At 41.3% G+C, this 15,082-nt stretch overlaps 1 protein-coding gene across 1 annotated transcript in view; it reads right to left on the bottom strand.

Moving 5' to 3' along the window:
• The window catches only part of Mrps6 (mitochondrial ribosomal protein S6), an 89,710-nt gene extending 75,711 nt beyond the window's left edge, over nucleotides 1-13,999 (bottom strand). The window contains exon 1 of the mRNA XM_045149205.1: nucleotides 13,906-13,999. Coding sequence (XP_045005140.1) covers nucleotides 13,906-13,999 — 94 coding nt within the window. The remainder of the gene's footprint in view (nucleotides 1-13,905) is intronic.
• Nucleotides 14,000-15,082: the final 1,083 nt, after the last annotated feature.

Raw genomic sequence — 15,082 nt, 5'->3', positions numbered from 1 at the left:
CATTGAACTCCAGGCGATCCTCCTACCTCTGCCTCCTGAGTGCTGGAATTAAAGGCGTGTGCCACCATGCCCGGCCCACCATACTTCTGGGTTGTTTTTTTTTTTTTTTTTTTTTTTGTTTGTTTTTTGATGTAGGGTCTTGCTCTAGCCTAGGCTGACCTGGAGTTCACTGTGTAGTCTCAGGCTGGCCTGGAACTCACAGCAATCCTCCTACCTCCGCCTCCAGAATGCTGGGATTAAAGGTTTGTGTGTGTGTGACCATGCCTAGCCCCACAATACCTTTTGATAAGAAACACACATTTAGGTTTGTTTGTTTTTTTTTTCATCTAGTAACAATATTATTGTTAGTACTGTTTAGCTACTGAAACAAAAGTCAAAACAGCAATGGCTTAAACAAAGGCTTTTCTTTCTCCCAGAAAAGGCTGGATGCAAATAGGTAGGTGTGAGGGCCCAGGCTCTTCCCGGCTTACTGCTCTCTATGGTTTCTATCTCCTGTTCTGACATGGCTGATCCGGCTCCGGTCCGCTGTGCACCCTTCAGGAGCAGGCTGGACTTGCGTTACTCCTGTGTCAAAGTAGCCCAGATGTCGTACCCATCACTTCTACCCACCTGCCATGGTTCATTCTTGTCACTTGTCCTGGTTCCGCCTTTTCTTAAAGAAGCGATGGAAAATGTAAGTGTAGTTGGGAAAGAACACTGAGTTATCTATCGCTACCATGGGCTTTGTAGTGGGATTTTTAGATATCTTCCCATAAGTCACTCCAACTGTAACGAGACACTGCCACAAATTATGAATTGGTTATAACTTTTTCTTTGTCTCGCTCTAGCCCAGGCTGACCTGGAATTCACTATGTAGTCTCAGGGTGGACTCGAACTCATGGCGATCCCCTTACCCGTGCCTCCCAAGTGCTGGGATTCAAGGCATACACCACCACGCCCAGCTGGTTATAACTTTTCTTATACTCTGTCAGAGTTGGGCATTTTATCAGGATAGAATTACTGAAAGAGTTGGGCTTTAGGTCAACATGATTTTGTGGGCTTTTAGGGTTCATGACCCAAAGGTCAGCTCTACACTAGGATTTTCCACTAACTCAAGTAACCAAGTGACTATTGCTTTTGAAAATGAAACACACAAGTTTGCTTCACACAATCAGCTTAATATATTTTCGTTAGACTTCTGTGGGTTATAAATAATAGGAACGGGCTGTGGCTTGTTTAGAAGGGAGGGGTGAATTATAAATGCACCAGCTGTCTCTCGGGACTCAAGGCAATGTGTGGCTGTCTGGGTCTTTGGAACTGACTGGAACAAAGATGTTCTCTTTCTTCTAGTTGGTTCTCTTACTGTCATCTTAATTCTCCTCTAAGAACCCATTTTCTCTGCTTTCCAGTCCACACAATAGAAGATAGCCATTCCCAGTCCCTTGCTATGTAATACAGCCCTGCTAATCCCCTAAAGATAGGCTGAGGTTCTCCTCCAGTTGGGGTTCTGATTAGTCCAGCTTGGGTGAGTGACACCTCTCCTGGACCAATCAGCCAGATCTAGAGAGAAGGTCAAATCATGTCAAATCATGTTACTATGGCTGTCAGGAGCCACCTCTAAAACCTGTGAATTTGCAGGTCATGGTTATGGAGAATATTTTGAAGCCAAAGGAAGCTAGATAGGCTCCAAACATGTATTTCCTCTCCCATGCAAGAGTGGAGGGTTGTGATAAATTAAGAAAAATATAGATGCTTTCTCTCATATGTGGAATTTAGATTTTAAAAGGCATGAAAGGGGCTGGAGAGATGGCTTAGTGGTTAAGGTGCTTGCCTGAGAAGCCTAAGAACCTATGTTCTGCTCTCCAGGTTCCACATAAGCAAGATGCACAGCGTTATGCAAGCCTGAAAGGTTGCTCATGTGCACAAGGTGACACACGTGTCTGGGGTTTGATTACAGTGGCTGGAGGCCCTAGAGTGTCAATTCTCCCCCCTCCTCTCTCTCTTTCTCTCTCTCTTGCATTAAAAAGAAGGGCCAGTCTGTTGGACTTGCCAAAAAAAAAAAAAGAAAGAAAGAAAGAAAGAAAGAAAGAAAAAAGAAGCCGTTCATGGTGGCACATGCTTTTAATCCCAACACTTGGGAGGCAGAGGTAGGAGTATCACCATGAGTTCAAGGCCACCCTGAGAATACATAGTGAGTTCCAGGTCAGCCTGGACTAAAGTGAGACCCTACCTCAAAAAGCCCCCCCCCCAAAAAAAAGAGAGAGAGAGAGAGAGAAAAGAAAAGACCTGAGTAGAAAGGAAACGAAGAAGGAATCAGAGGAAGGGAAATAAGAGAGATTTTAATAATAGGGTGAATATGATCAAAGAATGTTACATGTGACCTAGAGATGGCTTAGCAGTTTGGGCACTTGCCTGCAAAGCCTAAGGACCCAGGTTTGTTTCCACAGGACCCACGTAAGCCAGGTGGCACATGTCTGGAATTTGTTTGCAGTGGCTGGAGGCCCTGCTATGCCCATTCTATCTATCTGCCTCTCTCACAAATAAATAAATAAATAAGTATTTTTAAAAGAACATTATATTCATGTATGCAAATGTCACAATAAAACCCATTAATTTGTACACTGAATGTATGCCAGGTTTATAACATGCAAGATTTATAACACAGAGACATATAAAAACAGGAGCTAGAGCTGAGTGTGGTGGCAGATGCCTCTCATCCTAACACTCAGGAGGCTGAGGCAGAAAGGTCATGAGACCAGTCAGGTCTATAAAGCAAGTCTAAGGCCAGTTTTTCTCAAAACTTACTAAACAAATAAATAAAATAAACCATAAGGTAATGGGGCACCTTCCTCAAGTGTTTCTGGTCAGAAGAAGAACCAATCCACAGACTGTCTATGGTTTAAATGGATCCTCTACATAATTCTGGGAGCCTTTAAGTGTTGGTCAGGTAAGGAAGGTTCTGTTCTTGTGAAAGAGACTAGGTATTTTTAATTTTTATTTTCCAAAATTTTATTTCATTTCATTTTTTGAGACAGTTTCATGTAGTCCAGATTGACCTCCAACCAAGGATGTCCTCCTTGAACTTTAAATCTACTTGCCCTTCATTTCCCGAGAGTCACCCTGTGCACAGTCTATGCAGTGCTGGGAATTGATCCCAGGGCTTCATGCATGCCAGGCTAGGCAAGCCTTCTAGCAACGGAGCTCCGACCCCAGCCCCAGGGAAGCTTCATGTCATGTTTTGCTTGTCCTTTTGCCTTCAGCCGTGTGGAGACAGCACGTGGATGGATGGAACGTTCAAGGCACCATGATAAGCAGGAGACCACACCCTTATCAGACAGCCAAACTGGTGGCACCTTTACCCTGAACCTGCCAGTCTCCAACTGTGAGTAAATCAACGTTGATTGTGTAGAAGTCAACCATTCTCAAGTGTTCTGTGATAGCAGCACACAGCAGACCAAAGTAGACCTATTTCATGTCACTTGTGATATTTAAGTCTGTGAAAGGCTTGTAGGGTGAAGAGATCCACATTTTATCTCTTGTTTTAATTAATACTCAAATTGATAAAGTCAAAATATTTAAAACCTAAATTCTTCTAAGTCTTTATATCTAACTTATTCCCCATTTCTTCCTTCCTTCTTTCTTTCCTTCCTTTCTTCCTTCCTTATTCTTTATTTTTTTAAATTTTTTGTTCATTTTTATTTATTTATTTAATAGTGACAGAGAGAGAGAGAGGCAGATAGAGAGAATGGGTGCTCCAGAGCCTCCAGCCATTGCAAACGAACTCCAGACACGTGCCCCCCCCCCCTTGTGCATCTGGCTGACATGGGTCCTGGGGAATCGAGCCTCGAACCGGATTCCTTAGGCTTCACAGGCAAGCGCTTAACCGCTAAGCCATCTCTCCAGCCCCCTTTTTCTTACTTTTTAAGACAAGGTTTCACTGTGTTTCTCAGGCAGGCCTCGAACTCAGTAGTCTTTTTGCCTCAGCCTTCTAAGTACTAGAATTACTGGCATGCCACATCCAGGTACATCATATCCTTATTAATAACTAGTAGGGCTGGAGAGATGGCTTAGCGGTTAAGCGCTTGCCTGTGAAGCCTAAGGACCCCGGTTCGAGGCTCAGTTCCCCAGGTCCCACGTTAGCCAGATGCACAAGGGGGCGCACGCGTCTGGAGTTCGTTTGCAGAGGCTGGAAGCCCTGGCGCGCCCACTCTCTCTCTCTCCCTCTATCTGTCTTTCTCTCTGTGTCTGTCACTCTCAAATAAATAAATAAAAAATTTAAAAAAAAATAACTAGTAATTTCTATAGAACAAGATGAATCATTTTCTATATTTCTTTAACATTGAAATGACTCAAGTTCAGCATAGTAAACTTAGCCAAATATCTAACTTCATTTATAAAAATGTTTAATTTCCTGGGCTGGAAAGTGGTTAAAGGTACTTGCTTGCAAAGCCTTCTGGCCCAGGTTCAACACCCCAGTACTCACATAAAGCCAGGTGCAAAGTAGCACATGCATCTGGGAGTTCCTTCGCAGTGGAAAAAGGTCCTGGCTTGCCCATTCTCATTGTCTTCCTCTCTCTCTACATATAGATAAATAAACAAGTAAATAAAAGTAATTTTAAAATTAAATATTTAGGACTGGAGAGATTGCTCAATGGTTAAGATGCTTGCCTGTAATGGTTTGATTCCCCAGGACCCACGTAAGCCAGTTGCACAAGGTGGCACATGTGTCTGGAGTTCGTTTGGAATGGCTAGAGGCCCTGACATGTCCATATTCTCATTCTCTCTCTGTCTCTCTTTCTCTCTCTCTCTCTCTCTCTCTCTCTCTCTCTCTCTCTGTCTATATATCTCTGCTTGCAAATAACTTTTTAAATGTTTGTTTATTGCAAATAAGTATTTTAAAAAATAAATATTGCAACCACCCAGCTAGCTCAATTGGTAGAACATGAGATCTTAAAAATTAAACATTTAATTTCCTAAAATATTTGAGTACATTTAAAATTAAAATACATCTGATTCTCTAAAACACATCAAACAACTTACCTGGCAAACTTATAAATCTGACAAGTGCTATCTTTATAAGTTTTCTTTTTGTTTAAGTTTTGTTTTTTCGAGGTAGGGTCTCACTCTAGCCCAGGCTGACCTGGAATTCACTATGGAGTCTCAGGGTGGCCTTGAACTCACAGTGATCCTCCTACCTCTACCTCCCGAGTCCTGGGATTAAAGATGTGTGCCACCATGTCTAGCTCATCTTTCTAAATTTTTAAGTAATTACTGGAATTTAAGAAATCCAGTGAATCTATGACGTTTCTCACCCTCTTGCCAAGGCGGAACACGTGGTGGATGGGAAGGAGTGGGCACCGCAGAGAGAATGGGTGTGCCAGGGCCTCCAGCCACTTTAAACCAACTCCAGACACATGCACCACCTTGTACACCTGGCTTATGTGGGTCCTGGGGGATTAAACCTGTGCCTTTTGGCTTCGCAAGCAAGTGCCTTAATTGCTAAGATCAGCAGGTAAGGTGCTTACCTGCAAAGCCCAAGGACACAAGCTCTATTCGCAAGTACCCATGTAATGTACACAGTGCTGCATGCCCATTCTCTCTCTTTTCATCTGCTTCTTTATGTCTCTCTCTTTCTCTCTAATAAATAAAATGCTTAAAAGAAAAAAAAAAAAACTTTACTAAATATCTTTTCTTAAATGCTACAAAATTTTGATTCCCAGCAGCACCAAAAAAAAGTGGGGGGGAGCAGTACTGGAGAGATGGCTTAGCAGCTAAGGCATCTGCCTGTGAAGCCAAAGGGCTCATTGATTTCCTGAGACCCACATAAGCCAGATGCACAAGGTGGTGCATGTGTCTGGAGTTCTTTTGCAGTGGCTTGAGGCCCTGGCATGCCCATTCTCCTCCTCCCTGCCTGTTGTTTTCCTCTCTCAAAATAATTTTAAAAATTTATTTAAAAATGAAGTAAGAATTACCGGTAAAGAAAGATGGCAATGTAGGAACCATGCCAAAGCAGCCTAGGGGAGAAAAAAAAAAAAGAGAGAGAAAATAGCAAAATATACTCTTCTACTAAAAAGTGAGGTATATAAGAAATTACCAATGCCAGCAGAAAGGTGGAAGAGATCCACAGTGTCTAGAGCCCACAGAAGCAGGCATCGGCTCCAGCAGCAGAGGCACCAGGTCCGCATGGCACCAGCCCTAAGGCTTGGCCTGAGCCGCAGGAAAAGCCAGGTGAGGAGACTCCCAACTCCTCACAAACTCAAGAACCATGAAGGGAGGAGGCAGGGAAGAACAGAGGAGCAGCTCGTGAGGAAGACGATTGTGAGGACCAGTGGGAAAACATCAGCCACCCCTCCCCCACCATCAGCGTAAGGGCCAGCAAGCACCAGAGACCTGGGGAAGGGAGTCACCGACACACACCTGACAGACAATCAGAGCAGCGATCCAGAAACCCAGCCAGCCTACCTGAGCCCACAACACAACAGAGGGACCCAGGCAGAAGCGCAGAATAACTGAGACCAAAATCATCCCAAAAGGTAACTGGGATTACACCAGGGAAGAGTTTTACATGGTCACAAGCTGACTTGGAACCCTCAACAGACCAGAAATCTTAGCCTCCTAGTTGACAGGATTAAGGGTGTGAGGCAACACACATCTTAAGGGACTGTTACTTTGTTTAAGGATCTGGTAGTCATAATACCTACTTTTGCATAAATACTTTGTGCTGTTTTTCATTGAATGTGTACATTGTTTAGTTAAATTTTAGAACCAGCCTGTATTTTGTTCCACTCAGCCCTCTGGAATACTCCATAGCAGGCAAACCCAACATCTAGGGTTACTTTTATAGTTACTCTGAGAGTCTTCAGCTCCTACCCTGAAGATATATAACATCAGATTGATTGATACATCTGATAATACTGCAGCTAATTTAAAATCCAAGCATTAAATTAATCCAAGATGCAAAAATATGTACATTATAACACAAGAAACACAAAAAGTCAAGAAAATATAAACCCACCAAAAAGTATTTATACATCAGAAATGACCTCCAGTGAGAATGATTTAGAGGAAATGCCTAAGAAAAATTTCAAAAGAATGATTATAAGTATGTTCAAAGAAATCAGGGAGGAAACCAAAGGAATGAAAGAGGAAATCAAAGGAATCAAAGAAGACACAGGAAACCAATGTAATGAAATGAAGTCAATAAAGACATAAATAAGAAAATGGAAATAATTAAGTATTTTTTATTTATTTTTATTTATTTGACAGAGAAAGAGAGAGAGAGAGAATGGGCACACCAGGGCCTCCAGCCACTACAAATAAACTCCAGACGTGTGCACCCCCTTGTGCATCTGGCTAACATGGCTCCTCAGGAATTAAACCTGGGTCCTTTGGCTCTGCAGACAAACATCTTAACCACAAAGCCATCCCTTCAGCCCCAGAAATAATTAATAAAAACCAGAATTACTAGCAATGAAGAACACAGTCAATGAAATTTAAAAAACCTGTAGAAAAATCTCACCAGTAGAATGGAAGGAGAGACCGAATATCTAAACTAGAAGACCAGGTGGCAGATCTAATACAGTCCAACAAAGAGAAAGAAAAACTAATAGGAAAGTATGAATGGGCATTTCAAGATATTCGAGACACTGTGAAAAGATCAAACATAGCCAGGTATGGTGGTGCACTCCCTTAATCCCAGCACTCAGGAGGGAGAGGTAGGAGGATCACCACAAGTTCAAGGCCACCCTGAGACTACATAGTGAATTCCAGGTCAGCCTGAGCTAGAGTGAGATGCTACCTCAACCCCTCCCCAAAAAAAATCAAACATAAGAATTGGGGGTACAGCAGAAGGAGAAGAATTTTACTACAAAGGCATAATAGGCATTTTCAACAAAAATCATAGAAGGAAACTTCCCCCAAATTAGGAAAGAGATGCCAATGCAGATACAGGAAGCCATTAGGACACCAAAAAGACAAAACTTGGAAAGAACCTCTCCTCACCATATTATAATTAAACTACCAAACATACAAACCAAAGAAAATATATTCAAAGCAGTTAGACAGAAAAATCAAGTCACGTACAAAGGCAAACACATCAGGATCACAGCAGATTACTCAACACAAACTTTCAAAGCCAGAAGGGCTTGGAATGATGTGTTCCAAGTTCTGAAAGAAAACAACTGTCAACCAAGGTTACTTTATCTTGCAAAGCTATCCATTCAAATAGATGGAGAAATAAGGACATTCCACAACAAAAGCAGGTTAAAGGAATATTTGAAGACAAAACCAGCCCAGATCTACAGAAAATACTTGAAAGGATCCTCCATGCTGAAGAGAAAGAAAAACACACATATAAGGAACCTGGAAAAAACAAACCATATACTCAAATACTAGTCAATACAAGAAAGCAAAGGTAAAACTGGAATAATAACTAAACAAGAAAAATGGCAAAAATCAATACATACCTTTCAATAACAACTCTTAATATCAATGACCTCAATGCCCCCACCAAAGACATAGGTTCTCAGACTGGGTTAAAAAGCAGGATCCTGCCGGGTGTGGTGGCGCATGCCTTTAATCCCAGCACTCAGGAGGCAGAGGTAGGAGGGTCGCTGTGAGTTCAAGGCCACCCTGAGACGACAGAGTGAATTCCAGGTCAGCCTGGACTAGTGTGAGACCCTACCTCGGAAAAAAAAAAAAAAAGCAGGATCCTACATTTTGTTGCATCAAAGAAACTCACCTTTCTACAAAGGATGGATACTATCTTAGGGTGAAAGATTGGAAAATGGTGTTTAAAGAAAATGGGCCTAGAAAACAAGCAGGAGTTGCTATCCTAATATCTAGCAAAGTAGACTTCAGTCCAACATTAGTTAGGAAAGATAAGGAAGGTCACTTTGTATTGATGAAGGGCACACTTCAACAGGAGGACATTACCATCTTAAACATATATGCACTGAACATGGGAGTTCCCAACTTCATCAAACAAACACTATTAGAACTAGGTCACAGAAAACACCAAACACAGTGGTAGTGGGTGACTTCAACACCGCACTCTCATCAACTGACAAGTCATCCTGGCAAAAAATAAACAAGAGGCATCAGGATTAAATAAGGTCATAAAACAAATGGACCTAACAGATATCTACAGGACATTTCATCCACATGCTGCAGAATACACATTCTTTTCAGCAGCACATGGAACATACTCTAAAATAGACCATGTATTAGGACACAAAGCAAATCTTAACAAATACAGGAAAATTGAAATAATTCCTTGCCCTTTATCTGATCACAATGGGATCAAACTAAAATCAATAGCAAGAAAAGCTATAGAGCATACACAAAATCATGGAAACTAAACAATACACTACTAAATGATGAATGAGTCAATGAAGAAATTAAGAAGGAAATAAAAAAAATTCAAATGATAATGAGAACACAACATACCAAAACCTTTGGAACACAATGAAAGCAGTCCTAACAGGGAAATTAATAGCTTTAAGTGCCTATGTTAAGAAATTAGAAAGGTCTCAAGTAAACGACCTAATGCTTCACCTTAAGGCCTTGGAAAAAGAAGAACAAGGCAAACTGAAAATTAGTAGATGGGAAGAAATAATAAAGATTAGGGCAGAAATTAATGAAATTGAAACCCACCCTCCAAAAAATCCAATGAGTCAATGAAACAAAGTTGGTTCTTTGAAAGGATAAGTAAGATTGATAAACCTTTAGAAAATCTGACCAAAAGAAAGAGAGAAGAGACAAAAATTAATACAATTAGAAATGAAAAAGGTACCATCACAACAGATACCAGAGAAATTCAAAAAATCATAGGGACTTACTATAAGAACATATACTCCACTAAGTTTTAAAATCTGAAAGAAATGGACGATTTCCTTGATTTATGTGACCTATGTAAATTAAATCAAGATGAGATTAATCCCTTAAATAGACCTATAACAAGTATGGAGATCCAAGTGGTTGTCAAAACTCTCCTAACTAGCGCACACATCTGGAGTTCATCTGCAGTGGCTGGAGGCCCTGGCACACCCATTCTCTCTCTATCTGCCTCTTTCTCTATGTCTGTTGCTCTCAAATAAGTAAATAAAAAAATAAACAAGAAATAAATAAAAATCTGCCAACTAAAAAAATCCCAGGCCCAGATGGATTCACTGGTGAATTTTACCAGACCTTCATGGAAGAACTAATACCAATGATTCTTAAACTTTTCTATGAAATAGAGAAGGAAGGAATCCTACCGAACTCCTTCTATGAAGCCAGCATCACCCTGATAACAAAACCAGGAAAAGATAGAGCAAAAAAAGAAAATTACAGATCAATCTCCCTCATGAACATAGATGCAAAAATTCTCAACAAAATATTGGCAAACAGAATACAAGAATATATCAGAAAGATCATTCCTCCTGACCAAGTAGGCTTTATCCCAGAGATACAGGTATGGTTCAACATATGCAAATCAATAAATGTAATACATTATATAAATGGACTGAAGGACAAAAATCACATGATCATCTCATTAGATGCAGAGAAAGCATTTGACAAAATCCAATATCCCTTCATGACAAAAGTCCTGCAGAGACTGGAAATAAAACAAACATATCTCAACATAATGAAGACTATTTATGACAAGCCTACAGCCAACCTAATACTAAATGGAGAAAAACTTGAAGCTTTTCCACTAAAATCAGGAACAAGATGAGGGTGTCCACTATCCCCACTTTTATTGAATATAGTATTAGAACTCTTAGCCATAGCAATAAGGCAAGAGATATACATAAAAGTGATACAAATTGGGGCCGGGCGTGGTGGCACAGGCCTTTAATCCCAGCACTCGGGAGGCAGAGGTAGGAGGATTGCTGTGAGTTCGAGGCCACCCTGAGACTACAAAGTGAATTCCAGGTCAGCCTAGGCTAGAGTGAGACCCTACCTCGAAAAAAAAAAAAAAAAGTGATACAGATTGGAAAGGAAGAGATCAAGTTATCATTATTTGCAGATGACATGATTCTATGCATAAAGGACCCAAAAGACTCTACCAGCAAACTGAGTTAATAAACACTTATAGCCATGTAATTGGATACAATAAACACAAAAATCAGTATCCTTCCTATATGCTAACAACAAACACACAGAGAATGAAATCAGAGAATCACTTCCATTCACAATTGCATCAAAAAATATAAAGTACCTTGGAATAAACCTAACCAAGGAAGTGAAGGATCTCTACAATGAAAACTTTAAAACAGTCAAGCAAGACATTGCAGAAGACACTAGGAAATGAAAAGACATCCCTTGTTCTTGGATTGGGAGAATCAATATTGTAAAAATGGCAATCTTACCAAAAGCAATCTACACATTTAATGCAATCCCATCAAAATTCCAATGGCATTCTTCACAGAAATACAAAAAAAAAAAAAAATCCAAAAATTCATTTGGAAGCATGAAAAACCTCAAATATCTAAAACAATTTTGAGCAGCAAAAATAAGGCTAGTGGTATCACCATACCTGATTTTAACCTATACTACAACCTAAAAACAACATGGTACTGGCACAAAAGCAGATATCTAGATCAATGGAACATAATAGACAACCCGTATGTAAATCTGAGTGACTATAGCCTCCTGATCTTCAACAAAAATGCCAAAAATATTCATTGGAGAAAAGTGAGCCTCTTTAGCAAATGGTGCTGGGAAAAGTGGATATGTATGTGTAGAAGGATGAAAATAGATCCTTATCTCTCTACATGCACAAGAATTAAGTTCAAATTGATCAAAGACCTTAATATCAGATCTGAAACTGCCAGAGGAAAAAGTAGGAGAAACCCTTCCACATTATTGGTCTTGGCAAGGACTCTCTGACTATAACCCCAATTGCTGAGGTGATAAAACCACAGAATAATTGCTGGGACCTAATGAAATTACAAGCTTTTTGTATGGCAAAAGCCACTGTGAATAGAGCAAAGAGGCAACCTACAGTGTGCTGGAGGAAGACGGGGTTTACTGGAAGCTTACAGATCCAGGGGAAGTTCCATAATGGCAGAAGAAGCTGGTCTGCCTTCACAGGACCATGCCAAGAAAGATAAGAGCCATAAGCCACAGCCCCAAATCCTCACCACCAACATAAGCAAACACGCTTCAGGAACTCAGGCAGAATTCAGACACTTGGGATATTTTTAGACTGGAATTCCAAATCCACCACCACACCTTAGGGCCGGACTCTAGGATCCTCCCAGGGACACCTCCTCCAGCCAGGTAGCTGGAAATCCAAGGGATTATAGAAGCTCATCACAGCCCCTGTGTTTTCCTTGGGGTCTGATGACTGAACTCAGGTGCTGCAGCTTGCGTGACAAGTGCTTTCTTCAGTAAGCCAGCTCACCAGACCCTGTATTTATTTATTTATTTATTTATTTATTTATTTATTTATTTATTTATTTATTTATTTATTGACACTATCTAACTATGTTGCCCAAGATGGCTTTGAACTCACTGTGTAGCCAAGACAGGCCTTGAATTTATGATTTTCCTGCCTTAGCCTCTTGTGATTCACAGGCCTGTGCCACACAGTCTGGTTTGCTTATCTTGTTGTCATTTTGTAAATATTACATTAAATAAGCAAAATAAATAAATAAATAAAGGTTTGTTATAAGACTTGAAACCAAACCCTAAGCTCCAGGAACAGACTGTGCATTGGGAGTTACTGGGGAACTAGATGTAACATTCTTTTTAAAAAATATTTTTATTTTTATTTAGTTATTTTATGAAAAGAGCAAGAGAGAGGGACGGAGTGAGTAAATGGGCATACCAAGGCCTCTAGCCACTGTAAACAAACTCCAGACGCATGTGTCACCTTGTGCATCTGGCTTACATGGGATCTGGGGAATCAAACCTGAGTCCTTGGGCTTCAGAGGCAAGTGCCTTACCCACTAAGCCATCTGTCCAGCTCAGATACAACATTCTTAAGTTTCTTAGCACATGTATCTGGTCTTCACTCTGCTCCAGATCTATCTCACTGGGGGAGTGGGGGGCGGGATGAAGAAATGGCTTAGCGGTTAACGGCACTTGGTTGCAAAGCCTGAGAGCCTAGGTTTGATTCCCTGGTACCCATATGAAGCCAGATGTACAATGTGGTTGGTACATGTATCTGGAGTTTGTTTGCAGTGGCAAGAAGCCCTGGCACACCCATTCTCTCTCTCTCTCTCCCCCTCATTCAAATAAATATATTTATGTTATTTTATTTTTTTTTTAATATTTTGTTTTTATTCTTTTTTGGTATTTAGATATATTTTTTTAAATTTTTATTAACATTTTCCATGATTATAAAAAGTATCCCATGGTAATTCCCTCCCTCCCCCTCCGACACTTTCCCCTTTGAAATTCCATTCTCCATCATATTACCTCCCCATTTCAATCATTGTACTTACATATATACAATATCAACCTATTAAGTACCCTCCTCCCTTCCTTTCTCTTCCCTTTATATCTCCTTTTTAACTTACTGGCCTCTGCTACCAAGTATTTTCCTTCTCACGCAGAAGCCCAATCATCTGTAGCTAGGATCCACATATGAGGGAGAACATGTGGCGCTTGGCTTTCTGGGCCTGGGTTACCTCACTTAGTATAATCCTTTCCAGCTCCATCCATTTTTCTGCAAGTTTTGTAACTTTACTTTTCTTTACTGCTGAGTAGAACTCCATTGTATAAATGTGCCACATCTGCATTATCCACTCATCAGTTGAGGGACATCTAGGCTGGTTCCATTTCCCAGCTATTATAAATTGAGCAGCAATAAACATGGTTGAGCACGTACTTCTAAGGAAGTGAGATGAGTCCTTCGGATATATGCCTAGGAGTGCTATAGCTGTCAAATAAATATGTTTTTAAGAGAAATATGTGACTCTACCCTCCACGTACTCCATCGAGTCTCCCTGATCTCCATGCCGCCACGAAAGAGGACCATAGCCTTCTTGTCGCTGGGACATGCATGCTGGATCACCGACGCTGACATCTCTGGTCAGTAGGAATAATCTGACTTCACATCTCTTTGGGGATTTATCTGAATGCCCAAGAATGCAGTACTGAAGAATGGAAGCTGCATGCGTGGGAAAGAGCTGCCCCGAGGAGTGATGGGCAGAGCAGGTCTCACCAAAGGTGGCTGTTGGAGGGCAGTAGGGCCTGCCTGAGTCCAGTGGCTCTGTGATTGTGAGCAAGTTACTGAACTTCTCTGTGCCTCTGTTTCCCTATCTGTAATGTACCCAAGACACAGGTTGGAGCAAAGATCACATGTCCTGGGGCTGGGGAGAGACGGTTCAGAGGATAAGAGGGCTTACTGCACAAAGGAAGACCTGATTGTGAAGGCCCACACCCACCTCAAAAGTAAGGCACAGCGGGCGTGGGGGCGCACGCCTTTAATCCCAGCCCTCGGGAGGCAGAGGTAGGAGAATCGATATGAGTTAGGGTGGCAGAGGTAGGAGAATCGATATGAGTTCGAGGCCAGCCTGAGACTACATAGTGAATTCCAGGTCAGCCTGGATTAGAGCAAGGCCCTACCTTAAGAAAAAAGATTACATGTACCATATAAGGAAAGCACAGAGCAGCCTGCAGGCTGCGAGTGTTTAGTGACCACTTGCTTGCTGTTGGTGACATGGGGCCTTCGTTATGCTACTGGCCTGGAGGTCAGTCTTTCCAAAGAACTAGTTCAGAGAGCCTCACACTTCCCACAGCTGGAGAAACTTGGCTCCACTGTGAAGGCTCCAGGAGGCGGAGGGAGAGAGGAGCAGCACATTAAGCAGATGAGATTTAAGGGGCTTTATTTTGACTCCTTGTATTCAGCATCAAGACATGCTGCAGCTGGCCAAACCTTGACCTTGACGATCATATCAGATGAACAACTTCCGACCCTTTCCTGAGAGGAAGAGTGGGCAGGAGAAGCAAGAGGACCTGTGCCCAGGCGTAGGCTCTGGCTTTCATGTTCCACCTCCTCGTATCCTCCATGATGGGGTAGGTAGGAGTTATTCTTATTTTTTACAAGAAAAAAATATGAAAACTAAGGTTCAGAACTATTCACTGTTTTGTTCCCAAACCACTCAAA

Source organism: Jaculus jaculus, chromosome 5, assembly GCF_020740685.1.
Source record: "Jaculus jaculus isolate mJacJac1 chromosome 5, mJacJac1.mat.Y.cur, whole genome shotgun sequence".
NCBI classification, from domain to species: Eukaryota; Metazoa; Chordata; class Mammalia; order Rodentia; family Dipodidae; genus Jaculus; species Jaculus jaculus.
This window is presented reverse-complemented; position numbering and strand designations above follow the sequence as displayed.